At 40.6% G+C, this 27,337-nt stretch overlaps 1 protein-coding gene across 2 annotated transcripts in view; it reads left to right on the top strand.

The window, feature by feature from the left end:
• The first annotated feature begins 4,150 nt into the window (after window positions 1–4,150).
• slc24a4b (solute carrier family 24 member 4b) overlaps window positions 4,151–27,337 on the top strand; it is a 35,413-nt gene continuing 12,226 nt past the window's right edge. For both annotated transcript variants that reach the window (XM_084952712.1, XM_084952711.1), the window contains exons 1-10: window positions 4,151–5,216; window positions 11,491–11,598; window positions 21,446–21,522; window positions 23,458–23,532; window positions 23,617–23,701; window positions 23,801–23,904; window positions 24,133–24,207; window positions 24,291–24,316; window positions 25,403–25,456; window positions 27,038–27,129. In XM_084952712.1, coding sequence (XP_084808838.1) covers window positions 5,054–5,216; window positions 11,491–11,598; window positions 21,446–21,522; window positions 23,458–23,532; window positions 23,617–23,701; window positions 23,801–23,904; window positions 24,133–24,207; window positions 24,291–24,316; window positions 25,403–25,456; window positions 27,038–27,129 — 859 coding nt within the window. In that variant the 5' untranslated portion in view covers window positions 4,151–5,053. The remainder of the gene's footprint in view (window positions 5,217–11,490; window positions 11,599–21,445; window positions 21,523–23,457; window positions 23,533–23,616; window positions 23,702–23,800; window positions 23,905–24,132; window positions 24,208–24,290; window positions 24,317–25,402; window positions 25,457–27,037; window positions 27,130–27,337) is intronic.

Below are 27,337 nucleotides of genomic sequence, written 5' to 3'. Positions count from 1 at the left end.
ATATAAAAACGGGGAGGGTACATGTGATTTTATTTAGCCTATAGCTGGAAAACTTATGAAGTATGTGAAAATAAAACTTTCTGCTCCTGATAAATAAAATAAAAAAGATGAAATGAAAAACAAAACAAACTGTGGGCTGCTGTTTCCATGTTGGCCCTCACGTGGGCAGACTCTCGCTCGGCATGTTCTTCCCACACTTGTTCTGAGCTATCTCACTAACCTTCTGATATATAATAGCTGGATGGTGCTGAACACCATGCTAGTGGCTAGTGGTGCAGCTGCTAGTCTCTGTCGATTCCTGTGCTTACCATTTACTCACCTGCCTGCCCACTCGTCACTGTTTCTCATCTAGCTGCTTTGGAATTCTGCCTGCCCGTCGGTTACTCCTCCAGGGCTCAAGTAAGGCCACTGAAACAGTTCACAAAAATTACAAGATCTCACTAAACTCACCTTCACCACATCTCTCCACTCTGACAGTGTTCCTGGTTGCGTTCAAGCTATAAGACTGTAAATCACTGTAAAACTGCTGCCGGTGTGCTGTGTCTGAATTCTCAGTCCAAATATGACAACCACCTCAGTTAGCTTGTTAATGTTCATGACAATACAATTGGAAAAAGACTGAAAAAGTATGACTTGGTCAGAAGGGTTGCCAGGAGAAAACATCTGCTCTCTTCAAAGAACAGCACAGCCTGGGTTTGCAAAACTACCTTTGACCAAAATAAACAGGAAGATTGATTTGGAGATATCCATCCAGACCCATAATTCTGCACAGACCACAACCTGACTGAAATGCCTCCAAACCTCAATGAACTGAAATGTTGGTGCAACATGTCCGTGGTTCTACAAGCTATTTAATGGTATACTTCGTTTTTCAAAGCTCTACACAGATCACTTGGTGCGATTTTTTTGCACACTGGCAAATTCTCAACAAAAGTTCCTCAGTGTCTGAAATGTATGAGACAGCAGATAAATGTTCTCTGCTGGTGTCACCATTATAACACAGAAAATGAAAGGGAATTTTGCCTTCTAATATGTAAAAAGGAACAGGAATGCAAACTTAAAAGTCCTGATTTAGTTATGCTAAAACTTCTGAAATGCTGTGACACCAGTAGAGAGGAGTCATAAAGACAGCTAAACTGATTCCATCGTGCAAGTCTTGTTTGATGGCAATACCTAACATTACCAAGTAAAAGATACTGTTCTTACCTGCTGAGCCTCCGACAATACAGCATTTAAATATGTTGTAATGGCCAAAAAATGTATTTCTTTGTAAAGTTGCTTTTGCCTTTAAAGTGCTAAGAAAAAAGTAACAAAATAAAAGAAGGCTTAATAACAGGATAAGTGGGAACATTTCTAACTCACGTGTGGTGAGGTTAACTTTGAACCTGAAAACTACTTCCCGTGTATCTCTGTGCCTAATTGACATAATGGGACTAGGGTAGCTTCAATTCAGTTAATTTGTTATATTTTCTTCAGTTTAATTTGATTTATATAGTGCCAGATTACAACAGTCATCCCAAAGCCCTTTACTCTGTGAAGTAAAAATCCTACAATGTCAGAGAGAAAAAACCCAAAGAATCCAATGTGACACTTTGGGACTAAGGGGAGAAAAACTTTTTTTATAGGAATAAACCTAATTTTCCCCGTTAAATCTGATTCTAAACATTACAACCCCCATTTCCCACAGAAAGAGTATGATCTGAAATCAATTCTGACAGTTTTAAGAAAAGACATGCAACATGCACTGGTTAACTGGCATGTGCTGATGGTGCTTGATTTGAAGGCCTAATTAAATATGTTCACATGATGTAAAGTGATTCAGCTGTAATGCCCTTAAAGAGTGGATTTAATCACTGAATCAAACCAGTGAATAAACCACACGAGTCATCGCAGCAGTAACGGAGTTGGAAGCCTAAATGAGCAACGCTGAGTCAAACTGCAATTGTTGTGCAACACTGTAAACACACTTGACATCAAGTCATTAGTGATCTGCAGAGCAAGGACATGACACACGCCTGGCATTAATATCAAAGCCAATTTTTCACTATCTCTCCGTGGCTAAAACCACAGTTCACACACGTTATTATCTCTGCTGCAGATCAGGGGGCAATCGCTGGGTCCTGTAGAAGGCAAAGGAAGCCATATGTATGTTTCACCGAGGCAGGGAGTGTACAGCAGTGGCTAAATCTCTGTAAGCAGGCCCTGGCGCTGCTCCCCGATTGCCTGCCTGCTGTGCGGGCAGGGGCCTGAAGGGGACTAATCCCTTGGCATGGGCATGAGTCGCACATGTTGATGTGTACGGGTGCATGCAGAAGACCCAAGCTGCAGGATAAAGACAAGACCTGGCAACAGATTCAGAAAGCCCCAACTAATAACCTTCGATCGCCTTCCATGCTTAACTAGCACCCTTCACGCATCTTGGATGCTTCTTGGAGATGACGTGAATTGTTTTCGGAGTATGGCCTTGTACTGTATGGACAGGACAGTCCTGGTCTTACATAACTCTTGTCTGCTGGAGACTGTGCCTGACTGCGAGGTCTTTGACTATTACATGTGGCTCAGTTTTTGCTTAAGTGGGCAGCCGTGGTGATGGTAAAAAGTTGACATGCTGTTTCAGCCCTGTCAACCTGTGCATTTTGATGGCTTTGAGAGTGCAGCAGCTTTCCTGTCTGTTATCTTGGCAGCTAAGGTGACCTGCAGCAGGCCTGGAGGCAGCAGCTGGAGCAGACTGTGCTCTGTAGTGTCACAAGTCCTCCAACAAGAGTGTGCCGTTTATAATTGGAGGGCAAGGTTGCACTTGAGTGTTAATGAAACAGTGGTTATTATCTTTCTAGCAATAAACACCATTGCCCTGCTTATGCTTGTATGGCAAAAAGAAAGCTTGTGCCACCAGGGTTAGCCAAGCTTATAGTGTACATAACCTTTTACAGTGACAACATTTAATTAAAGATACAGCTTAAGCTTTTATTCACTGTGTACTAGACCTAGGTTGCTGTGTCTCACTGCTTTCAGGCTTTATGTTAAGCTAAGCTCGTCATCTCAACTGACTTTATTATTTCACTATTTCTCAAAGTGTGTGGCTGTCTATTTCAGTTTTTTCTACATGTTCATGGAATCATCATCAGCTTCAAATTCAAAGTAAATTAAACATTTAGCTGTGGGAAGCGACTCAATTATTCTAGGAGCAGTCTATAAATACAACTGGAAGGCTCTTCATTAGTGCAAACAGCAGGGTGGCTCACCAACACAACCTCAAAGTTGAATATATTAATGAGAGTTTAAACTTTTGAGCCAATAACTTTGAATTTCACTTTTCTTTGAGCTGCGTGAGACAACAGTAGAAGTTATAATATCTGGATAATAATTTGGTGCACTATCCTAACCACAGCATTAAATACCTTTAGCTTTAAATCTTGAGTCAACACAGATGCCCTATATGCTTACTATCAAAGATCAAGGATCTTCAGTGAGTGCTTTATGCCTTGTCCTTGCCTTCACTGTAAGCTGAATTCCAGTTCACTTCCAAATTTGTAATTTAGTTTCATTTGTGGTTTATTTTGTGTTTTTTGTATGCTAGGGATAAAACCACAAACCTCATGGTTAGTAATTTTGCTGGTTTGCAGGTCGGACCTGCTATACCTCCTGAGCTACTGGCTGCTACATCTAGACAGAACAAGAGGTAAAGAAGAGCTTTGAAATGTCCCTCAAGAAGCCTGGAGAACTATTCCCAAAGAATACCTAAAGAAAGCCTGCCTACAAGAGTTCAGGCTGTGTTTTCTTATATATACTGTATTTTCATTTATATTTACACATTTCAAGAAAATCCTTCACCTATTTCCCATTCTTTTAATAAAATATAAAGAAATGAGGGGTAGCTCAATACTTATGCACAGTGCTGTACATGTGAATGCTCCCCATATTTATGAGAAGCAAAACCGTTATGGGTGTTTTTGGCACAAAAGCAAGTTTAAAAAAAATAAGAATTTATTCTGTATTTGTGGATGTTTGAGAGAAAGAAGTAGAAGATCCATCACCTCACTTATGTCAAAATGAGGACAGCAGGTGACTTGCAGGGCAGTTATTAAAGGGGCTGTGCCAGGGACCCAGAAGATATTAGATTTGGTTTCATAACACAGCAGTGCTGGGATAGGATAGGGGTTTTCTGTGTAGGCTTTCTTTTAAACAGCATGATTGGGCTTGCCTACTCGACGGTCAAATAATGTAAGAGATCGCGTGAGTTTGGAGTTCCGCGTGATCAATCAGCAGCTTCCCGTTGTTTCTAAAGTGGACAGTGAAGAGAAAGGAGGAGGAAGAATTTTTTTTCCGCCACTGGCTGTTTGCACATGCAGTACTCAGGAAAGTTAAAGGAGCACGGTCTCGATGGAGGGGATGAAGGGGATGAGGGCACAGAGTAGGAGGGAAGCTGATGGTCCTCTCTCATTATCTGCACGGTTTTCCTGCACTGAGGAGGACTTCATGCGGAGGGGGAGGCGCCCAAGCGAAGCGAGCGGCACGACTGCTGCCTGAATTTAACAATTAACCTTGATGAACACTGATTGCTTTCACTTAACAGGCGCAGGTGCGTGTGGTTTGCGAAACGGCGCAGCTGAGCGATTCCACATTTGTGACTGAACACTGACGCATTTTATGCTAAACACAGAAACTACAGGCTGCCACGGATAGATAATAGCAATTGCAGCTGATTTTTTTTCTCTTTCACGGGACAGGATGCAGGTTGCAATAGGAACCCATCCGACACACGTCCTTTTGCAGAATCCGAATTCAGGGGCGCCACTGAACTGATTTGGAGACATATCGGAATTTGACCGCCTTGTCATTGCCCAGTCACCAGTCCCGGGCAGCTGAACGGCAACATCTCAGCATCGGAGACAAGAAGGGGGGAAAACCTTCCGCTTTACTACTCTCCATCTGCGCACTGGACGGCTTGAAATGAGGGTCACATCCCAGTTGTGTTCCGTGTGAAGAGGCAAGCGAGGTGGCAGTTTCTTCGGCTCAAGGACGCAAAAAGTGGCCGCCGGCCGAGGTGCGAAGCATGGAGCAGCACGACACTGACACCGCGACCCCCTCCAAAAAGACAATAATTGCGAAGATATTTAAAGTTCGCAAGAGGAGGGAGATGTTATTCGTGCAGGTCTGCTTTATCTGCAGTGTCCTGTTCGTAGCGTGGAGCATGTCGGCACTACTGACCAAGACAGGTGAGTGTGAAGGGATCCACCGGGGTGTAGAGAACAGAGGACGGAGCAGAGCTGCTCACAGATCTGCAGTGTAATCATGCACCCCGAAGATCTGTCACATGAGCACCATCAGGCTTCAGTAGCAAGGGCATAAGATCAAAATATGTATTTTTTTTCAGACACTAAATGCGTATTTGTTGCCTTTTATCATTTATTCATTCATTCATACCCGTATCGTTTCCGTTGAAAAAGAATTTAGCATCCGCTGTTACCGACCCATCACACTCCCTAGAAAGTCGGCTGTAAATATAATTGCGGGACATTTAAGGGGGGGAAAAAAAAGAGAATCTGTTCAGGCGTATACACGCGTCTGTTTGACAGTATATGCCGCAGTGTGCGCGCCGTGGCAGCTGCACGTTTATGAAATCGAAAGCCAGGCTCATAATTACGGCACACGCGCACTCCATGCATAACGTGCACACTTCAGAAAACATTCCGACCCCAGTATGATCGCTTTTTGCATTTGTATGTTTGCCCTTTGTTCTCACAAAATCCTCCCACCCTGATTTTTTTTCTTTTTCTTCTGGTGCCAGATGTATTGTCGATCACACTACATTAGCGCTCAGATCGCCGTTAACGCTGGCATTATCACGTCTGCTTCACGTCGGCTTCACACACCATTGCTCACACCGGATCACGAGCATCATTACGCTCCCAGGTTCCACATGGCGATCGAGGGATGCCGATTTTTACGCAGAGGCCACTGATTATGACTTAGAGGGGAGGGGTGGAGGGTAAACAGCGGGGATGCGTTATCTTGCCGGATGTTACAATATTCATAGTTAAAGTCTGAAGTGTGGGCTGAAACAAACCATTTAGATGGCTGATTTTTGTGCTACGCAAACACACAGACTCCAAGCTACATGCCCTCCCATTCACACATGTCAAAACTCCGCGCAAACACTGACACGCACAGCATCCCACACAGCCACACACACGGTTATATAATCTAACCGCCAACCTTGACATTTTACTGGTGAAGAATATCCGACACATCACCGGGATCATGGGTTAACTAGATGGGAACACACCTCCAGGCCAGTACTGTTCACAAGGAGGGAACATCGAGACTGCATTCAATGCCGAAGGGGATTTTGTTAGCATTTTTTTTTTTTTTTTTAATCGCAAAGGAGACTTGGTGCTCCATTCAGGACTTTTCACATGAAAGAAGCGGGATTGCTGTGCTTCTAACGCTGTAAGCCTCAGCGACAGATCCTGTCGTGAGATCTGTCCATCTGAAACCACTTAGTAATTCCCAGTGCTGAAAGCAGCTGTAAAGTCACCACAGCTCCTGCCTGACTATGGATCCCTAAAGACATATCAGGGAGTTTTATTAATTACGTTAAAAACAACAAGAGGCTTAAAAGATTATTCTGGAGCGATATCATACAGGCTGGTGCAAATCTCTTATCTCGAAAGACAGGCTCTGGGAGACAAAGTAAGCTCCCTTTGGTCACCAGTGGCTTCCCCTCTTTTCATTTAATCAAGTTTGCCTGACCTACACATTAACTGTCCACATGAAGGCATTTGACAGCAGGCTTCCTCTTGGGTTTCAGCCGTTTTGACAAGCAGCTGCAGCCTTGGTGGTGGATAGTGGAATTTCAAGGTGACATGCTTGATGAAAGGGGGGTAGGAAAAAGAAATTTCCTTTTAGAACGAGGAGACCCAAAGCTCAGCATAACTAAATCTGTCTAATTCAATAGCTGTGCCCTTTCTCATATTTCAACAATCACAACAGGGACCAGCATGCCTCATGTCACAGGAAAGTCTCTGTGCTTGCCATCCATTTGATTGATGGCAGTATAGGAGAGTGATGAAATGCTGAATGCTCCAGATGGATGGGATTTGATGTACTACTCCTGAGTTACATCTTCATGAAGAGGGGTGGGGCGCAACATGTTGTCATGCATGCTGGTGTGTGTGTGTGTGTGTGAGTGAGTGTGAGAAGAAACCTCACATGGGCGAGTAGAGCAGGTGTTTTGAGAAGCAGGGCTGAGCTCTGATAGGTAGCTGCAGAGGGGCTGATTGTGCTGGCTGCGTGTGTGTGGGTGTAAATGACCCGGAGACATTTTTTGACTAAAGGAATGTGAATAACCATAAGCATGGTGAGCTTGATGGATGGCTGTCCTTGGTCGATCTGCCTGGATAGAGGACATTACCACAGTGCTATTATTGTCTGCGTGCTCGGCTAGAAGTGAAGTTATGATCTTTTTTTAAATTCAATTGTATCCATTTTGGTTTTGCCTAAAGTAGCTGGATGTCCCTAATTTTAGAGAATAATTTTATAAATCTAAGTTCACTTTACAGTACCGATCACAATGAATCTGTATTGACAATACACATGGTTTTCAAAAACCATGAATATCAACGCAGTGATGCAGTAATGGCAGTTGTACTGTTTGTATGCTACACTACATTTTAAGTTCAATTACAATAAGAAACAAGTTATAGAAACATTTTTGGCTGATAACCTTATTGCTACTATTTTCTTGAATTTTCTGAGCCTATTATAATGATTGTGACATCCTTAATTTACACGTTATATGTACGTGCACAGAATGACAGATGTGCTTTTTCATATGTTATCCAACATAGTGTGTTTGTCTCAGGTCTGCTAACCCTCTCAATTTGATACATTGATTTTAAAGAAAATAAATCAACAGTTTCATGTTGTGCAACTGATTTGGTGGGGGTAATGTTTGGAGACACAAGAAAGTGATAGGGAAAGATCATAGGAGTTAAAATTAGTTATTTTTAAGGTTATTGATTTTCCTGGTAGCCATGATAAATGTGGGTAGGGGACTGTCATTAAGACACTCATTGTGGACTATTTGTTTAAAAACAAAAGAGAACTCAAACTGCAGCCTCTTGTATTAGCATTGGCTGTTTTGTGGCTGAGTTCATCCACCACAGTCATTTTGTATCAACTGGTTTTTATATCGCCTAACTCCCTCCTTTGCTCCTCTCATTTACTGCTGCAGCCAGGGATGGGTTTTCTTACTTAAATTTTGTCTTTGGTTCATTTGACACTTTATCAGTAGCGGCATGGTTATTTCTACACCCACTACTCATTTAGTCAAACTCTACAAACCCAGTGTACAGAGTCCAAGGCCACTACTGATAACTGATAAAAATTTTATATCATATCACAACATCTTGACTGGATTCCTAAATAAGAATCGCTCAAGGCTGGAATGCTTCCTGGGTAATGGCTAACTAATTGATTAATGGACTTCTAGCAGCTCTAATGTAAAATCCTCTTTTAGCCACTCAAGATTCGTTGACCTCTTGACCCTGTAAATGTAAAAAGAAACTGGAATCAAACATTAGTTTGGTGTAGTGCCTGAATAATGTGACAAACTTTTATACTGAACTGCAAATGTATTTCTTGACCTGCATGTTACCATCAAAGTGATCAACTTTAAATTTTTGAGAAGGAACAGGTGGAATTGTATTTAAAATAAAATGTAAAAATCAAATTTTTTAGCAGTTTGAGCTGTTTAAATAAGTAAAAATGCTTCCTTATTGATCTCAGACCTACAAAGACAAATGAAGTTATTACTGGCTCATTTCCCTTTCAACCAATTTCTAATCAGCCTCTTGAATTCATGACATTTCCTCCTAACAAACTAACAAGGATTAATCGGGGGGTACTGCCAACCTTAAAGAGCTTCAGAATGCCAGAACATGAAGATCTAAACACAGAGAATAAGACAATTAATCAAAACAGGTCAACTGGGAGAAGGCGATGTAGAATAAGCCAGCAATGTTGTGCAAAACAAAAGCTTGCATCCTTATTTTATCCCCAGCCTTCCTCGATGTACTGATAGAATTATGTCTTCACTGTTTTCTTCTTTTCAGATGCTTGGCACTGAGAAAGCATGTTGAACTGCTTGTGCATATGCACATACATGCAGTTATCTTGTTTAGGCTTCCAAGAATCATTGGTCATAAGACTTAATAGTTGTGGTTAAGTGATTCCACACAACTGAAACTGCAAATTGTATTTAAATCTTATGCGTACATTTCTAAAGGGTTAAATCCTCCAGGTCTACTGGAGGTTGTGTAAATCTGAAAGTTCAGCCTATTCATTAATACAACATTAAAAAGCAGTTCTTGGCATGAAATGTCCACATGTTTAGTGTCTGCAAACTTCAGACTCTTCATGTTCTACCCTGATATCAAATTGGACCATATTTATTTTAATGCAAGCGTTGCTTGAAAAGAAATCAAGCAACAAGGGGAGAGGCATAAGGGGAGTGTAACCATGCTGGTTAGTGAGAAGGAACAGGTTGGAGCAGTGACTGGAGGGTTTTGGTCTTTTGGATTGGAGAACTGTAGGAAGCAGCTGCAGTTGCTTTGTGTACAGTCTGTTTGTCAAGTGCCTGCTGATCTTCAGGCTGTCTAACTCTACTGGATTGAAAGTGGAAAATAATTCTGTATCACTACATTGGAAATACAATTCAGCCAGGTAGAACTGTTTTATAATGGCAATTGGAAGAGGGTTGTGGTAGGAAAATGTGAAAAGCTAACCTGCACTTGGGTTGAAACTAACTGCTGATGCAGTTCTTGGCTCAGCAGTACTTCAGTGTCCTTTAGCTTTAAAATTTAGGCTAAATGGATGGTGCAAACTAGTTATCATAATACTAGAATTTCAAACTCAATACTGAAACACAGGAAAAATACTTTATACCATTTCAACACCATGGGGGGAAAACAACTATTCTCCCATACTGTTGTTTTATAAGCCATTAGCTGCCACGCTAATGATAACAGACTGCTAATATGGCTGTCAGGTAACAGTTGGCTAACATTTACTTGGTTTACATTAATATATGCCACCTCATGTTAAAATTTATAACAGTTTAATACTTGACCCCTTCCTTAAAGTGTGGGTTGCTATTATGACCATTCAGCACTAGCGGCTAATAACTAGTTGAAATGATTAGCTGCTAGTGGTTAGCATTGTCACGACAGCGTAAGACCATCTTGGGTTTCAGTCTCCAGGGCTTTTCTGCCTCTTGCATGGTTCTCCCAATGCTTGCACGGGTTTCCTCCCAGAAATTTGAGACATGTATATTAGGTTAATTTGTGATTCCAAATTTCCAGTAGGAGTGTGAATGGTTGACTTTTTAAACCATGTGGTAGACCCACCTGTCACCTTGTCGCAGTTCAGATGTTTTAGAACCACCTAACGTTGGATAAGAAAATGGACTGGTGGATGAATAGGTTTGATAATCAGATCTGAGTAGTGCACTGTGTAGTCTAATTTGTTTTAATCTAATAAAAAGGCAAATGGAGTAATTATCTGCAGCTGTGTAAATCTGTTAATCGGTGTTATTTTTAGCACTTTGTGGACTTCTGGTTAAAAAAAAGAGTTAGGGGGGCTTAGTACACATGCAGTTTGTTTAAAGCTTAAAGCACTATGTTCTCTCCTTTATCTTAAACATTACTTGCTCAGTGTCATAAAGATCAGTAATTAGACTTTGGTCATGGAGATCATGTGAATCTGCTGCTGTACAGACCCTGTCCCAGTCATTGTGTGATCTATTACTCTAAAAGAGTAGGTCTGAGGAGGAGGTCCAGAGAAGGTCTGTTGACAAACGACCGGTATAAATGAATGTAGACATTACTCCTTGTGGTATTTTTAGTAATCTGCTCATAATCGTGTAACAGTAGAACTACTTAATCATCATGTCGTCAGTTACCACTTTCTCACTTCACCATTTTATGAAAGCTGCAATTTTAAAGCACTGCTAAGCTTGTTGTTATGATTTTTACATAATAGATTTGTGACTGCTTTTTTTTTTTTTTTTTTTCTCCCCTCCTCCTCTGTTCTCATTAGAGGCTTAAGAGCAGTTTAATGAAAAATTACACTCTCCCCCCCTCAAAATATAATGGCACAGCTGCATTTTGATGCGTTATTCCTCCTGCGGCGGTTGCTGCTGGATGAACATGTCATTTATACATGAATAAAAACTTTTAAGGGATTAAAGAAAAGCAACCTTCTTTCGGGAAATTGTGCATAATTCAGAACATGGGTGTTTTGGGTCATGGCTCATACTTTGTGTAACAGCAGCCATGTTGGGTTTTGTTGCATATTTGAAATGTATATAATGGACTTTTAAGGTCTTGATCAAAAGAGGATTTAAATAAAAAGTTGTTGTTATTATGATTATTATTATTATGATGATGTTAATATGTGATAATCAAAGCTGTTTCAATACTGTTTCAGGCCATGGGATGATTGTGGAGGGACATCCCGACCATGAAATCTGGGGGAGACGGCTAATGGCTTCAGTACCAGAAAATGAAACTGAGGAGAAGAACTGTTCAGCGCCAGGTACACCATCTTGGAATTAATGTTTCTCCTTAACAATTCATTGTAATTTTTTTTTTCCTTTTAATATATTGACAGCAATGTTTTCATGATCCTCAGTCAAAGCAGGATGTTCTTTGAGAACAGAATGTCCTGGAAGATTTTGCTTCTCTGGCACAAATGCTAACTAAACTACTTGATGACATGGATGAACATTTAGCAGATGAGGAGCCTTATAGTTTCCTCAGAGATAAACGCAACTACATCTGAATCATAATGTTACGCCAGATCTGCTGGATGCGTAAATGGCCAACTGTTAGATATCATGTTGCAATTATGAACAGTGAATTTATCACCTAATAACAAGATAACACTACTTTTTTTCCTTTTTCTTTTGCCAGTTATATTGTTTGGCTTCATTTATGAACACAGTGAGATCTTGACAAGCGAGTCTTTATTCAAACGGTGGAACTGCAAATTCTGTTGAAGTTAAACATTTACATCGTTGAGGCTGATAGTTCTGTTGCAGCTCAGAAGATGTAGTAAATGGGCTTTACAGCACCTAATATATCAATAGATTAGTATGAAGACATCTGGGAGTTGTGGTATTTCTCAGCTGATTTTCTGCTTTTAATTCACATCTCTGCTGGGTTTGTATTCGGATGTGGTTTAGATCACTTGCGCAGTAATAAGCAACAAAAGGGCTATTAAAAGCGTCGGGTATTGATTAGCTTACAGCATCCTAGGTATACTTAAAGGAAGCAGCACTCTCTTTAGATGCACTGGAGTATATGCTGACTCTCTGCTGAGATCTGCATCGTGCTGCAAAAAAAGATTTACTGTTTTTTACCACGAAGTTATTGATTTTTAAACGGTACATAAACAGTGATGGCAATGTCACGAAATGGTGCATTTGTTTATTTCCATGTCATTTGAATTGCCTCAGTCCTGACTAGTTTGCTCTTCCCAAACACTGACTCACATGAGCGCTCTGTGATTCTGAATGAGTCAGTGGGAAGAGGGGAGCCATCAAAGACCGCCAGGGTTGCAAAGGTTTGGTCCATTTTGGCCATTTGTTGCATATATACACTTACGGAGCTGTGATTAACTGGCTAGGCAGGATTTGGGGACTAGCTGCGCTTTCCATTGCTAAACTCTCAAATGTCTGGAAATGCAGTTGTTGGATTTTAAAGCCTTAAAAGTAATTGCTTTGCTACATACTGGCTTTTGTCTTTGTTTTGTGTATTTGATACACAGAGTTTGTGACACTAGGGCATAGACAATTTGGAAGTAATTTCAAGTGTGATGTACGCTCTTTACTCTACTGCATCACAAGTGATCCAGTCAGAGCTAACAGGCTATTACTTCATTACCGGTCACAGCAGGCAGAATCCCTCAGAGATTATTCAAATCATTAGTGTTGCAACCTGCAATTTTTAGATGTAAACAAACGTTTTTGCACCAGTCACAATACCAGACAGTTTGCTGTGGTTAAAAGTGCTAAATAATGTTGGAAGTCTTTCTTTTGCCTTTTTTGTTTTTCCAATGACTTCAACACTGGAGGCACCTGACTGGATTTGACATTCCACACATTTCTCATCGGCTGGAGTCCTCCCTATTTTCCCACCAGTGTTCTGCCTCGTTAGTGTAAGCTGATCATATGACTCTTTGTTCTTGAGTCTTTGTCTCATGAATAATCCTGTCATAGCTGCTAAACTTCAGACCACCCTGGCTGACAGGTTGCTCCGATGTTGTGGGCAGTGTGGTCCTAACTGTAGCACGGACAGACTTTACACAAAGCTGAGCATTTGGTGCACTCTGGCATCAAATTTCAGAAGGTTCTTAGGCTGCAAGCTCATCCCGAGCAGTTCAACCCTGTTCCACATGAATCAAGATGCTCTGTGGTGCCCATGCAACCTTGCACTATGACATTTGTATGGATGACTGCAAGCTCAGAGGTGGTGACAAACGCCATTCATTTCTTCCTACTAAACTCTCCATTTATAGACAGTGTTTTGTGTCCTGATGAGTATCAAGATTCTTGGGATTCCTTTGTAACTCATTCCAGCTTGATGCATATAATTTGTCTTGATCAGAGCATAAGCTTTATGTAAGCAAGCTCAAATGTCTGTCAGTGTAGCTCTAACCCACACTTGAAGTCTTGTCTCACTGATTGCAGTCCAGGTTTCCTCCCCTTATGACTCCAATTAGGGTTTGTTGAGAGTTTCACATTCATTATCCAATTTTCACTGTAACTAGTGTGATAATTATTTAATGTTGACATGAACTCTCAAACTTTAAGAGAAACCTGCGCTCGTATAGATGATTCTAAAAGGGTCACCCACTTTTCACTATGCATGCTATATATACTATATAGTATACATTCAGTACAAAAAAAATGGAGAAATACAAGCAAATGGTAAATGTTTTTTTTTTTTTTTTTTTTTTTTTTAAAGATAAACCTGTAATGTTTTAAATTAAGGGGATTGACAACAATTAACTTGGATCAGTCCACATTACACCATCACATGCATCTTACCTGACAATCTCAGATTTGCCGCCTTAATAGGATTTGTGCAAAATTTCAGGTCAATAGTGTTAATTTTCTTAAACGAAAACATTCCAACATCTCATACTGCTTTTCAGGGCTGCTCCTCCAGCACTGGACCAGTGCTTGTACTGGAGCCAGGACTGGTACTTTTATTATTATTTCTGGAGGCTTCTGCTTTTATACTCTGTTCACTTAAATGTCTGTTGGTGGGCTGCTTGGATTACTCTCTCTCTGCCATTTTTGGTCTTTGCCTTTTCCTCATTAATTCTGTGATCACTGTGCTTCACAGGGTGCTAATGCTGTTTTTGATTGTCCCAAGTGCTGCTAAGGCAGCACAAGTGCTTGTTTTATTAGGCGTTCAATAATAACTCCAGGCAAATACAAGGTGCTGTCCAAACTGCTTTCTGGGTCCATTCTTGATTAAAAAGCATCCTTCCAAGCCACAAAGAACCAAATGACTCAGTTTCTGAAACAACATGTGAATAATCTTCCAGCTATCACATGCAGATCTTGAGTATTTCCTGTAGCTGTCCCATGACAAATGAAACAAATGCACTCTTATTTCTCACCCACGTATGAAGAAATAAATGACTGGTTTATTTCAGGATTTAAATGTTTTATGAGCTCTTTCAGGCTGTTATAAGAAACGTGATCAGTAATGTGTTGCCTGAAAAATGGCTTACGGTTGACTTGGTGGTGGGAGAAAAAGAATTGGGTTATACACTCATCTGTATCCCGTTTCCGAGTGCTTATGCCAACTTTAGAGCGCACAAAATGGGAGAGGGAGCAGAAAAGCATAGCTGATGTTGTCTAGGAGTAATCTATCTCCACTGTGAGCGACCATCTTTGAACAGAGGCGGGGGTTTACGACACCAACTCTCTGCCATCTATAATCCAGTTTTGAGATCCCTTCCCAGACGCCTTAACGCCCACTCACATCCTGGGCCATCTGACCTCAGGAATTCGCATGATAAGGTGGGGCCAGGTTTCACAATGAACACACCCGAAACTCTGGCTGATTGGGACCCACACCCGCTTTCACACCTTGGCTCAGGCGATTAGAGGATCATCAGGGGGTCCTTTTGTCCCTCTGTGGGGGGATACTCCCACTAGGTTTATATCTGGGACTCTCCACCATTTGACCTTAGAACTGAAGAAGCTTCTCGGATGAGAGGTGAAACGTCTTCAAGTAACTTAAAGAAGTCCAGACGCTTTTCTTTGCAAGCTCCTTTGTCTAGGAGTAATAATTTGGCTTTAATAAACATGCTCCTAATGCCCTTTATTGAGAACTCCCTCTTGAGTGGCGTGATTGTCCTGGTAGAAGCAGATGGCAGCACAAAAGTAGAAGTGAACAACAAAGAAAAAGGTTCAAAATGGGTTGGATTATAGTTATTTTAGATATGGCACTAATCTGCTCATGGACACTGGCCACACATGTTTCACGCTAGGGATGAAAAGCAGGGGTTGGTGAGGGGGAGCTGTGACTGAATCTATATTGCTAAGAAGTAGCAGCGTCACAGTGTAAAAGCTGCAGCCTTCCCTTTTAGTGTAAACGTTTGCTAGTGAGAAGAATCTGAGTTCTCCTGCTGGCACAACAATTCAGAGGCAGGAAATTTGGCGGGAGCATGATGGGTGAAGCTGCCAGTGAGTAAAGGCCCGTCCATGTTGGATTGCTGGTTCGTCAACTCCTGGGAAACACCAGAAGGAGGCTTTTTAAAAGGGAATTACACAAGCGGGGATTATGCCACTGTGCATAATGGAAACTGACCTCACTTTGGTTCTCGCTTGCCAGCAAACAACGCAACGCAGAGGAGAGGCACGAGCACCTGCACAGACCAGTCTTTAGTACCATGCAATTCAAACACATCTGACCTCCCTCTCCAACTAAATGCATTTTCCCAACTAAATGCATGTGTTCTATATTGGTGTCCCCTTTAAGTTGTCAAAGCAGGACTCTGTGAATCTGCTGCACCAACAATTTGATTATTAAAGGCTTGGGGGAATTCATGTTTAAAGCAGAAGTGTAATAGGTATGCGAGTATGCTCATGCGGGTGAAAATTGCATGTGTCAAGCTCTCACACAAACGAGAGTGAGAGTGCTTCAACATGTGGCGTTTCAGCCTGAGAAGATACTAACCTAACAAGGATAATCGGGGCATGTGTGTTCTGGACAAACAAGCAGCTTCAATTTTGATAACTTATTGTTGCTGTGTGACCTGGAGACTTCTCCCATAGGTCGTCCCTGTGATGATGTTGTCATGTTTACAGGACTGAGCTGTCAGCTGAGTCATGTCTGCTGGAGCAAGCTAATTATCTAATGGGTTAATAATGGCCCAGAGGAATCTCTCTCCTCTGAAGAGTCTCTTGACTTCTGCGCTCTCGTGTCAGTTGTAGTCAGCTAATGACCTGGCTGGTCCGTGGGTCAGTACGCGAGCAATGACAGAAGGTCTCACCAGGCACTCTGCCAAAACATCTTGCACGCGTTATATTTGAATTCGGTTGTATCGCATTTAATAGCATTTTGTTTTTCAGAAGTAGGGCTATTGATAGGATTATAAAACAGACCTTTACAGGGCTCCTTGTCAGTCTTGCATCTGTAATGGGGTGTTTTTGTGTCCAGGAGTGTTGGGTGAAAACTGGCCTGCTCTCTGCACTATCCTGTCAATCATCTCTCTGGGACAACAGAAGGCACCCAATACTGAGCTGTGTTATGTAACAGCACCATGATATCTGGAATATTACCAGATTATGGAATAGTAATTGCAGAAATGCATGAGTTTCTACCACATTCTGGCTTTAGTGCATTAAAAAAAACAGATTCTATGAAGGGGAGGTTTGCTATATTGCACATCTTGAAACTGTAGACTGTGAATAAACCATAGTCTTGGATTTATCTGGTTCACAATGCAACCAAGGCTAAACTTGTTTGAATAAAAGCAGGGCTGTACTGAAATTTTGATGAGGGGAGGGCTGAACATTATGTTTAGAGATGCGCTGACCTTCTCATGTGCAAATACACCGATACCACTTTAGGGCAACGTAATGTTAACCTCATTAGTTGTACACTGAGTGAGCAGTTTGGTAATGTATGTTAGGCTAGGCAAAGATGACAAATGTGATGCAGCCAGCCGTCTATGCTCTGTGCAGGAGTGAAAATGGCTCCTTAAACCAACATCAGCTTTGCAGCAAACACTGGGGAAGTGAGAGAAAATGTACAGCGATGATCCATTCTGCGTTTATATATAAAAAAAGAAAAAAAAAAAAGACAACAGCACTTACGAAGGAAATTGCTCTCGAAGACTAGCAGTTCTCAGAGCACTGGAACCCAAGTATGAATTTCCTTGCTGTCAGCCACATCAGACCCCATACAACACAGCAGCATCATATTTTATTTTATTTTATTTATTTATTTTTTTAAGAAGGCATATGAGCAGCTTGTTGAAGAGCATTTCAGTCCTCAGCGGATGTTTAGACCAGCAGTGCTTGCCCAGTGTCTCACGTGGGACCACATGCAGAGCTGTTTGGAGGTTTGCATGCTGCTATGCCTCATCAGGTCTGTTTGATGGCTTCAGATGTGGTGCATTTCCAAAAAGAAAACAAACAAAAAAACTCTTCATGCTGTGCTGCAGGACGGTGCTAAAGACGTGACTGAGAGAACTGGTGATGCTGGGTTCAGTTGTCTGCTGCAGGTTGCTGACGCCCTCCAGCTGCTTGAGTATTTTCTCCAACGATCCAGATGTGAAGGCAGCTGGGTCTATATTATATATATACACAATGTAAATATAACATTTTGTTACTGTCAGAAAGCAGCAGATGAAAGTGTTTGACACAAGGCACTCAGTACTTATATTATTTATGAGCAACTAACCACAAACCAACCTACATTTTCCATAGAATAACATTTGTATATCTGCAGCTAAAAATGGCCAAATTTCTGGAAGATGATAACCTTGTGACTACATTCATTTAAAAAAGAAAAGTTACCCTGACCCAAAGCACAGAACTGAATTTATATGGGAATACGTGTGTGGGAATATCATTCAGTGGACTGAACATTTTTCTTTCTTAATAATATTTTTGTAGTTTATTCCACAAACAATCAACTTGGTAATTGATCATGGCTTATAAGTTAAGACACAAGTGAATGAAAGTGTAAGGAAAAGACTAAAACAAAGATGATGATATGAAATGTTCCAAAAGCGCAAACACAAGAAGCTCTGCAACTTTGATTTTGTCTTATGTTGTAAACATCTCGTGGATTTGGATTCTTGGATGTACAAAATGAGCAATTGAAGATAGAAGTGTAACTGTTTTTTTTATTTATTTATTTATTTTTTTTTAAATGGATGAAGTGAAGTAAATCAAGAATAATTAAAATTGTTTTTAAACGGTGAAGCTGTAAGCTGCAAACATCGACTGATTCTTTGATTAAAATCATTAAATTTGATCTGGAGGTAAACATTCTATATTTGCGGTACACTTTAGTAATCCATCACCCCAAGCTGTTTCCTCATTTTCTGTATACATATATTTAAAAACAAAAACAAACAGACACAAAAACCCACTTGCTTTAGCTGTGGTACATATTTATCATTCTATTTTTGGACCTCATTTGAGAAGGATCACTAAAGCAGTGTGTGCATTGTCCCACTCTTGTGTGTACATCCTGTTCTGGCCTTATATGGGAACTGGCTACGGAAGCATGTTTGCATCCTGTTTGACCTCTGCTGTGAGGAGACGTAGACGAACCCTGCAGACGCTGTCTGCTCAAATGTTTACGGGGACTGAGAGGTGACCCCTGCCTACCTGTCATCTCTGCGGTCACTGTGCCAGCACCCTTTTAGACACCTCCATTTTTATTTTAAATTTTTGTAAACGCTCTCCGTGCCAGAGCTGATTTCATATTTAGGACACACAGTGTCACCAAATAACTACTTAATTATTGACTGTTTCAACTGAACATGGAAGGACTGGGAGAGCAGGAAATTCACACCTTTCCATGTTTTTCAGAAGCTTAATGGGTAACCTTCAGCAGCTAGAATGATGTTTGTAGCCATAAGGCATAAGTTTGTTTTCAATCACCTCTGAGGCACAGCTGACAAATCCTGTAATTGATTGCACCTTTACTCGAGGCAGCCAGCTTTCCGGTACACTTCATATGCCATATAAAGCTGTCAGAAATGAAATGAGCTAAAGCTTCCTGACATAGTCAATGCCACTGTTGGAATTCAATGCCACCTTAGGCTTTTCATTATACATCATGTTATAGTCTATATTACACTCTAGGTTAATCAGCTTTTTATTATCATGTATACTAATCTAATCAGGTGCATTTATCCACATTAAAAATCTACAAATTGAGGTTTGATTAATTTGCAAGTAATTTATTTGGGCCATGCCTCTTTTTTTTTTTTTTTTTCTCTTCATTTTGCAACTAAAGCGAGCTATTGTACGACACACCGATGCATAATGAACCAACATTACCAGTCATGTGATGTAATTAAATGAAAAGAAGGAAGCACGCAGTTGATTAAGAGGTCTTGCACAGCATTTGATTTTCCCTGTGCACGGTTTCAAATGCTAACTCAGTCACATGTGCACACAATAAAATATCATTGCAAAAAGATGTCTGTGAGATTGGGACAGATGCATTGACAAGTCTCAGGTGAGCACTGTTCCACTTCACGACTCCATATGTGACAGGAGCCCGAATTTTGTCCTTATTTTCTGCTCTACACGGCGTTGTTCTGCAGGCTTGGATTGTAGTGTTTTATTTTAACAATAACTGTTTATTTGGATTACTGAAGGATAGAGCAATGATTACTGCAGTAATCATTGCTCTAACCCAATCAGATGTTTTCCCAATTCTAGGGTTGTAGGGATGGTCTGTAAGTTGAAGCACCACTTTTATGCAGATTGACTGAATTTCACAGCAAAAAAAAATCAAAGGATCCAAATGATGGCCTCCATGTTCTCATACACTCCCTAGTTTCACTAGTGTTCACTTCCACAGTGAAATGTATCAACTGTTACAAAATAATCGCTTCAAAAATTTTGTACATTTACTTGTTTTGTTTTAATTTTGGCCTATATCACACTACTTTCCACTTCCTTTTTGTTTTTCTTAAATTCCTGGACTCTACTGGAGTAGCTTAGCTTGATTCACAGTTCAAGATTTCCCATTCTTTCCTCATAATGAGCCTTTAGCCCAACCCTCTTCTGACTGGCTGTCCCTCACAAACAAAACGTTTGAACAGCGGGTGTGTAGGGCTTAAGTGCTCACAGCACTGGCAGAGAACCATGAATGGGGCAAAACCCTGTTTTCAACAGCATTGATGTCCCTTAAATAACACTTAAAGTCTGTTAATTTCCTTCTCAAGATCAATTTCGGTGGCTTTGTCATACAGTGCCACTGTCAGTCTCACCTGTACTGTGCTAATTACTGAATTAAGTATTTAGCTTGCTAATGTATTCAACTTAATAGGATAAAAATATGTAAATATTACCCTTGCTCTACATCAATGTGTTAGCATCTACTCCAAGCACTGCTCCAACTCAGTCTAGCCTCCCACCTGCAGTATACAGAGTTTAGGGAATGCCCTAGTTTTGTAAGTATTACACTTGGAATACAGCAGGCTTGTTGCAAGCTGAGATGTGAACCTGCAGCTCAGGTCCAGCAGGGATGGGTCGGACAGAGGCCGTTCCCCCCCACAGATGCTGTTCTTGTCAGGGAGATGGCTAGCTTCTGTTTTCAGCCAGGTGCACCGTGGAGTGGCCGTGCTCCCCTATCTGAGCCTTATGCTCGTATCGTGATCACACTGTGGGCCAGCTGGAGTTCTGGATGATGAATGACGAGTCCTCAGCATGGGAGTGTTTTCTGCCTGCTTGCTTTAATTCTGTATGACTTCAGCCTCTTATTATAGCCCGAGCTTTTCACATCATAAGAGGACGTGATGATTGAGACCACCCCCCTTGAGTAGGTATGAAATAATTGGTTCCTTAGTGATGTGATATTGAAGGTGTTTTGAACTATTCCTGTGCCTGAACTATTCCTGTGCCTGAGCTATTCCTGTTCCTTAAAAAAGCTGTTCTGGGATGCTGGTGATCAGAAACTATTTCATTTGCACAAAGTCTCGAAAGCTGCCCAGTTTTAAACATGGAAGACACATTTCGGTATTAGGTAGCCAAGGGGAAAGGGAAGGAAGAAAAAGAATAACATGGTCGTAGTGTAGTGTGAGCCATCTGAAGATAGGACAGTGATGTGTGCCTCACAGTCAAGCTGCTGATGTGTGGTGATTGTGACAATTCTTCTGTTCTCAGCAATACACGAGTTCCCCGACGACTTTTTCACCAATGATGAACGGAAGAGTGGAGCCATTCTGCTGCACATTGTGGCGGTAAGACTACTTTTTTAAAAGAATCTGCACCTGCATAACAAGTCTCCAGTCGGTGACTCATTTGGTTGTAGGAAGATTTGGAGGCTTTTCACATAGCCGACTACTGTTTTCATCTTTCAAAGCCTGAAAGTTAAGAGGGAGATTATGGTGGCATGTTTGATTTGCCAGATTTTAAACTGATCAGAGGTGCTTTTCTTTAGCTCAAGTGCATGTTATTTAAAATAAGTATGCACCCATTTCTCTGCAAATATCTTTAAATTCAAACTCAGAAAAAGTTTAATATATACTCAGAACAAAGGGGATAAGGGAATAACATGATAAACTTTATTTATTTTAAGCGTAAAACAGGTGTCACATTTTTGCTCTACTATAATGCCAAATCAGTCTTTTTCCAGTGTCTCTTTACTGTTTGTACAGTTAGTGCAAGCAGAAAAATAACAAATACTTAAACTGCAAATGATGGTTGCAAAAACTGATAATAATCCAAAATGTGACATAGAAGGGCACTTTAGTCAAATAACTTTTTTTTTTTTTTTAGTTCAACACTGAAAGATCTGAACAATCCTTGCAGTTGGACTATCTTGGAGGATTTGCAAAAGTTGCAAAGTACCCTTGAATTGTGTCCAATTGTAATAAGATTGTTTCCTGTTAGGGTTTATAATTTGGTAAACAATCTAAAAGGCAATTTACATTAATAGGTCAGCCTTTTAATATGTCAAACTGTCTATTGAATGTGTCGAATGCACACAGTAAGATTCTGGAGCAGTCATTTCATTTTATGGTTCTGTATGTCATAAAAGTGTCCCTACTCAGGAGTGTGCATGGAAAGCTTCATAAATATGCCAGTGCTGTATTTTTGGTCCAAGCTTTAACATTGACATCATTCATAAGAATGCATGTGCGTTTTAATGTATTTTATTTATTATTCTATATTAAAAAGTTTTGCCTTCAGTGAGTCATGTCGTCTCTGACTTTGCATAAAGACAGTTTAAGAGTTGCTCGTTATTATGCACTTGTGAATGCACACAGCCAGGACTGGAGTCTGTGAAGTGAAATTTAAAATTTGGGTCACAGGAATTCTGAAGTGGGTTTTTTGTTTGTTTATTTTATTTTACATTTAATAAGAGGACTATGCTCTGATTAGGGTGTCTTTTGAACTTTTTATGTACTTGGATTTAAAGATATAATGATGGAGGGCTGCTTTGAGCATCAGTGTATAAACTGGACTTCCTGCTTAAGCTTTCCTTAGTACAAAGAAATGGGATATTTTACATATGGAGAGCAGCTCATACGGTCTTATTGCTTCTGTCATTATCACTGCTGGATTTCTCAATGTCTGAGCATATTTGATTAAAAGTGATATTTCAAAACTGATTTGAGTTGCAGTCAAGACAATACACTCATAACCTCTTTAATTGTCCTGAGCTTCAATTTACATATTTAAATGTAACTAATATTGTCTATTCTGACTTTACTGCTGAGAAGTAAATGTGTGAAGGGTCTGCTCACACTGCAGTCCTGCACTGCCCCCTGTGGATAGCATAGAGCAGAGCACGCCTGTCAGAGCTGCCAGGCCCTGATGATGTCACACATGATCTATAATTTATACATCATCCAGCCGCCTGTTAGGAATGGTGGTGGGGAATATTCAGATCCTGTACATTTTTTTTAATTTCTTTTTTATTTTTTGTGTAAGGTAAAAAAGCTTTTTTTTTTTTTTTTTTTTTTTTAAATTTTTTTTAGCTGATTTGATATTAAAATTTAAAGCAGTTTTCCCTTCAGCTGTCTTTTAGCAGCTGGTGCTTTATTAACCCAGCTATTTTCTGCAGATGTAAGGATATATCCATTAAGCCCATGCACACTTTATTTACTATATCCTTGCCCCTTGTCACATAACCATTCTACAAATGTAACTTGTTCCCCCCCCGTCTCCAGGCTCTTTACATGTTTCTGGCGCTTGCTATAACATGTGATGAATACTTTGTGACATCGCTGGAGAAGATCTGTGAGGTACGTGGTGGTTGTCATCCTCTCTTCCCAAGTTACACTTTTATGGTGTATGTAAAACGAATCATCTTTGCTTAATTCCTGCAGAAACTAGATCTAAGTGAAGATGTCGCAGGAGCCACCTTCATGGCAGCTGGCAGTTCTGCACCAGAGCTTTTTGCATCTGTCATCGGTACACATGCATACATACAAGCAGTATGTGCACCCACTCAGACGTTCCCAGATGGTCGGTGTCACCACTAATTCTGACTGGCTGCCTCCTTGTGTGCAGGTGTCTTCATCACCCACGGTGATGTGGGGGTGGGGACCATCGTTGGCTCAGCGGTCTTCAACATCCTATGCATCATTGGTGTCTGCGGGATCTTTGCTGGACAGGTGTGTGCGAGAGAGAGGAGGGACTTACTGCTGTGACTGTATCGTTCTGTTTATTTATAGACTGCAGAGCATCACATGTGTTGCATTTGAGGGGAAACGAAGCCATCTGCTTCAGTTTTCTTAGAACAGGTTTTAGTGAAAGTGGAGAACTAAACTGCAGGTGTAATCAGAAAGTGTTCTGCAAATATGTTAACTGTAACTCAAAAGATACTTTCTGTGAATTCTTAGGTGGTGATGCTGACCTGGTGGGCTGTTTTCAGGGATTCCTTCTATTACATCCTGTCTGTTGTGGCTCTGATTGCAGTAAGTTATTGCATGTGTTTATTAATGAATACTTGCCATGACTGTGCTGTAATCAAAAATATTTTTTTTTTTTTATTTTTCAGTTCATCTATGATGAGAAGATAGTTTGGTAAGCTGTGCATTTAACCATATTTATAGTGAGATTGTTTAAAGTTTTCCAACTTTTCAGTTCTTTTCAGTTAGGACAGCTTTGCTTGATTCAGTTTGCAACAATCCTTTGCTGTTATACATTGGTGGTTGGTGTAGACCAGGGGTGCCCAATCCTAGTCCTCGAGAGCTACTGTCCTGCAGTTTTTAGATGCATCCCTAATGGTTTGATTACCTCTTCAGCATGCCATCAAGTTTGGCAAAGGCCTGATAACAAGCCATTCATTTGATTCAGGTGTGTCAAAACAAGGATGCATCTAAAACCTGCAGGACGGTAGCTCTCGAGGACTGGGATTGGACACCCCTGGTGTAGACAAAGGATGTCAAACATGAGGCCCAGGGGCCGGAATCGTCCCACTTCAGTCCAGTCCGGCCTACTGGTAAAGGTGAAGGAGAGCGTACAGTTTGGACTTTTAATTGTATTTTCATAGATTTTCAGGTTGTCTTATTCATGAAAACCTCGCCCACAGTCTTTCATATTACACCTTTTTTTTTTTTTTTTTTTTTTTTTTTTTGTGAATTAAAAATTTTCTGCTTCATACTGTCTTATTGCTGTTATTGCATTCATCCCCCCCCCATAATTTTGCACATTTATTTCTTATGATTAAAGTCCAGAAAGTTGTAGTGGCTTTAACATTTTTTTTTCTCATTAAAGTAGAGCAGCATGTCTTTATCATGTTGAAATTGCATTTCTATTCCTTATTTTGAGATATCGCTGGGATTCAATGTGCATCTAAACTTGATGGGATTTTTACTGGTCTAGGGATCAAAGTGCGCTGTATGTGTGATGCTGTAAAATGAGTTTGACGTCCCTGGTGTAGCTCCTCAGTACACCCATTATTTGCTTTTCTTTAAGACATCTTTCTTTTGATTAGCTTCCCCTCATAGGGCAGGTTTGAAAAGCAAGTGGGAGGGGCCGCTGTATTACAGTCATGTAATACCTCGAAGCTTTATAAGCTAAAACGTATAGCCTACTGAATTCCTATTTAACTTCTTATATACAAGTCGAGCCATTTTAATTTTATTCCTCATCCTGTCTCTCCGTCAGGTGGGAGAGTTTGGTGCTGGTGCTCATGTATGCAGGATACATCCTCGTCATGAAGTGAGTCTTGCAAATTCTTCTTACAGCTGCTTTTGTTGAATCAGGCTGGAATCATGATAACGCATTCTGCTTCACGCTCTTATGCACTAACACCTGCATAACCAACCGTGCGCGCACAAATGAGCAGCGGATTTCCAGCTACTCGTATTGTCTGACTAGTGTTACAAGCTCATTCAACACGGGAGCTTTGTGGAGGAAAACTTGCTCAAATTACAATTAACAGTGTTAATGTGTCTAAATTTTAGCTTTATTTATAGGATGCTGTCTTGAGAAAAGGAAAAGGATCATAGGCATTTCAGATTTTGGAGTTCATTGCACTCAATTTTTGTCTTTCCAGACCAAAGTGAATAATGCCAACCAGGTTGTCCTCTGCTGCTTTCTCTGTCCAGCTGGTAATCTGTGTTACACTCAGCAGCAGTCTGCTCTCTTGCTGCCATAAGAGTTTAATCTCTCTCCCCCCCCCCCCCTCCCCCCCCCCTCTCTGCAGTGGCTAAGAGCACAGGCTTAACCAGATCACTCCTTTTCTTTCTCATTTGGAGGAAAGAAGTGCTTACTCTAGGATATGCTGTCATGTTATTCCAGTTGAAATGGAATAAAGTGGGTTTTATATAGCACAGTCTGTGCACTGAGGTGACCTTGTAGTGCACGGCTGTGATTTTTCACAAGCAAGTGGCACGCATGCTGCTAAATGACAGCACGGAGAAGTTAGGTGCATAAAATGTAAGAATAATAAATCACTAAATACTTTAACATTTATAAGGATTTGGTAAATTAGATGTAATTAGTCATGTATGTGTTACTCTAACTTGTCCTTGAAAGCTAAGATTATGTTTAAAAGTTATTCAGTAGTTATGCACTATGGTATATTACACATATGAAGTATGTGCATCAGCTTGTAATTATATGCACAAAGCCTCTTTTTACCTGTTGAATGTTTGAGAAAATGTCTTGCCCCGAACATGTCGTGTTTAACTAGAAGGGCTTTTTATTGATGTCCTCAGGTAGTCTGTCCTCAGACTCAGAGTTCATTTGAGAGGGAAAAAGGCAACACAGAAAACACAATTTAAAAATTGAAAAACAAAAATGATAGCCTTGGATCTTCTCTTGCAAACTGCAGCCTATAATCACAAACAATTTTAATTTTTAATGTTTCCAAAGATGCCGAGGGGCTAGAGTAGCTCTTGTAATGTTGCCAGTGTAACCTCTACGCAAATTATGTTCAAAGGCAGCGGTGTTGTTTTTTGATCCATTTTTATGTAATGGCACTCAAATGGTCCTGCTGAGAGTCTGAGGCTGAAAAGCTTGTTAATGCCTTCTGGGGATATTTTCTTTCTCTCTTCCGCCAATGCAGAGCAGCTCATTATGTATAATGTAATGCGCTGATATTTATTAGAAAGTGAGCCACCTGAGTTGTAAATTGTATAGGAGAAATAAGAGGATTATTCCGGTTAATTAATACGTGCTATATTTCAAACAAATTGGTGCCTTTCATCTAAAGCTGATAAACTCATTTGCATATAAATCTTGTGACTTTTTTTTCTCTCCTGCACTATCTCTGATTATGTTTAATCTTTTTACTAGATTCAACTCCAGCATGCAGAAGTTTTTCATGGGAAAGTCAAACAAAAATGTGGCAAATGGCAACGCGGCAGCCAGCAGTGAGATGGAGGACGGTAATACTAGTTATGGCTATGTTTGGGATGACGACCCGTCATCGCCTTTACTTCCAGGTAAGGTTAATCAGACAGGCTGCGTCCCCATGACTAGTCTCTGCTAAATGAGACTGTATGTTGAAAAGGCAACAACGTGGTTAATCCTATGGAAGAATGTGGGTATTTCCTCCTGTTATAAAAGGGCTGTGGCTTTGATCTTTGCTTCCTT

Source organism: Perissodus microlepis, chromosome 15 (assembly GCF_051167445.1).
Source record: "Perissodus microlepis isolate ML-2025 ecotype Zambia chromosome 15, ASM5116744v1, whole genome shotgun sequence".
Taxonomy (NCBI): Eukaryota; Metazoa; Chordata; class Actinopteri; order Cichliformes; family Cichlidae; genus Perissodus; species Perissodus microlepis.
This window is presented reverse-complemented; position numbering and strand designations above follow the sequence as displayed.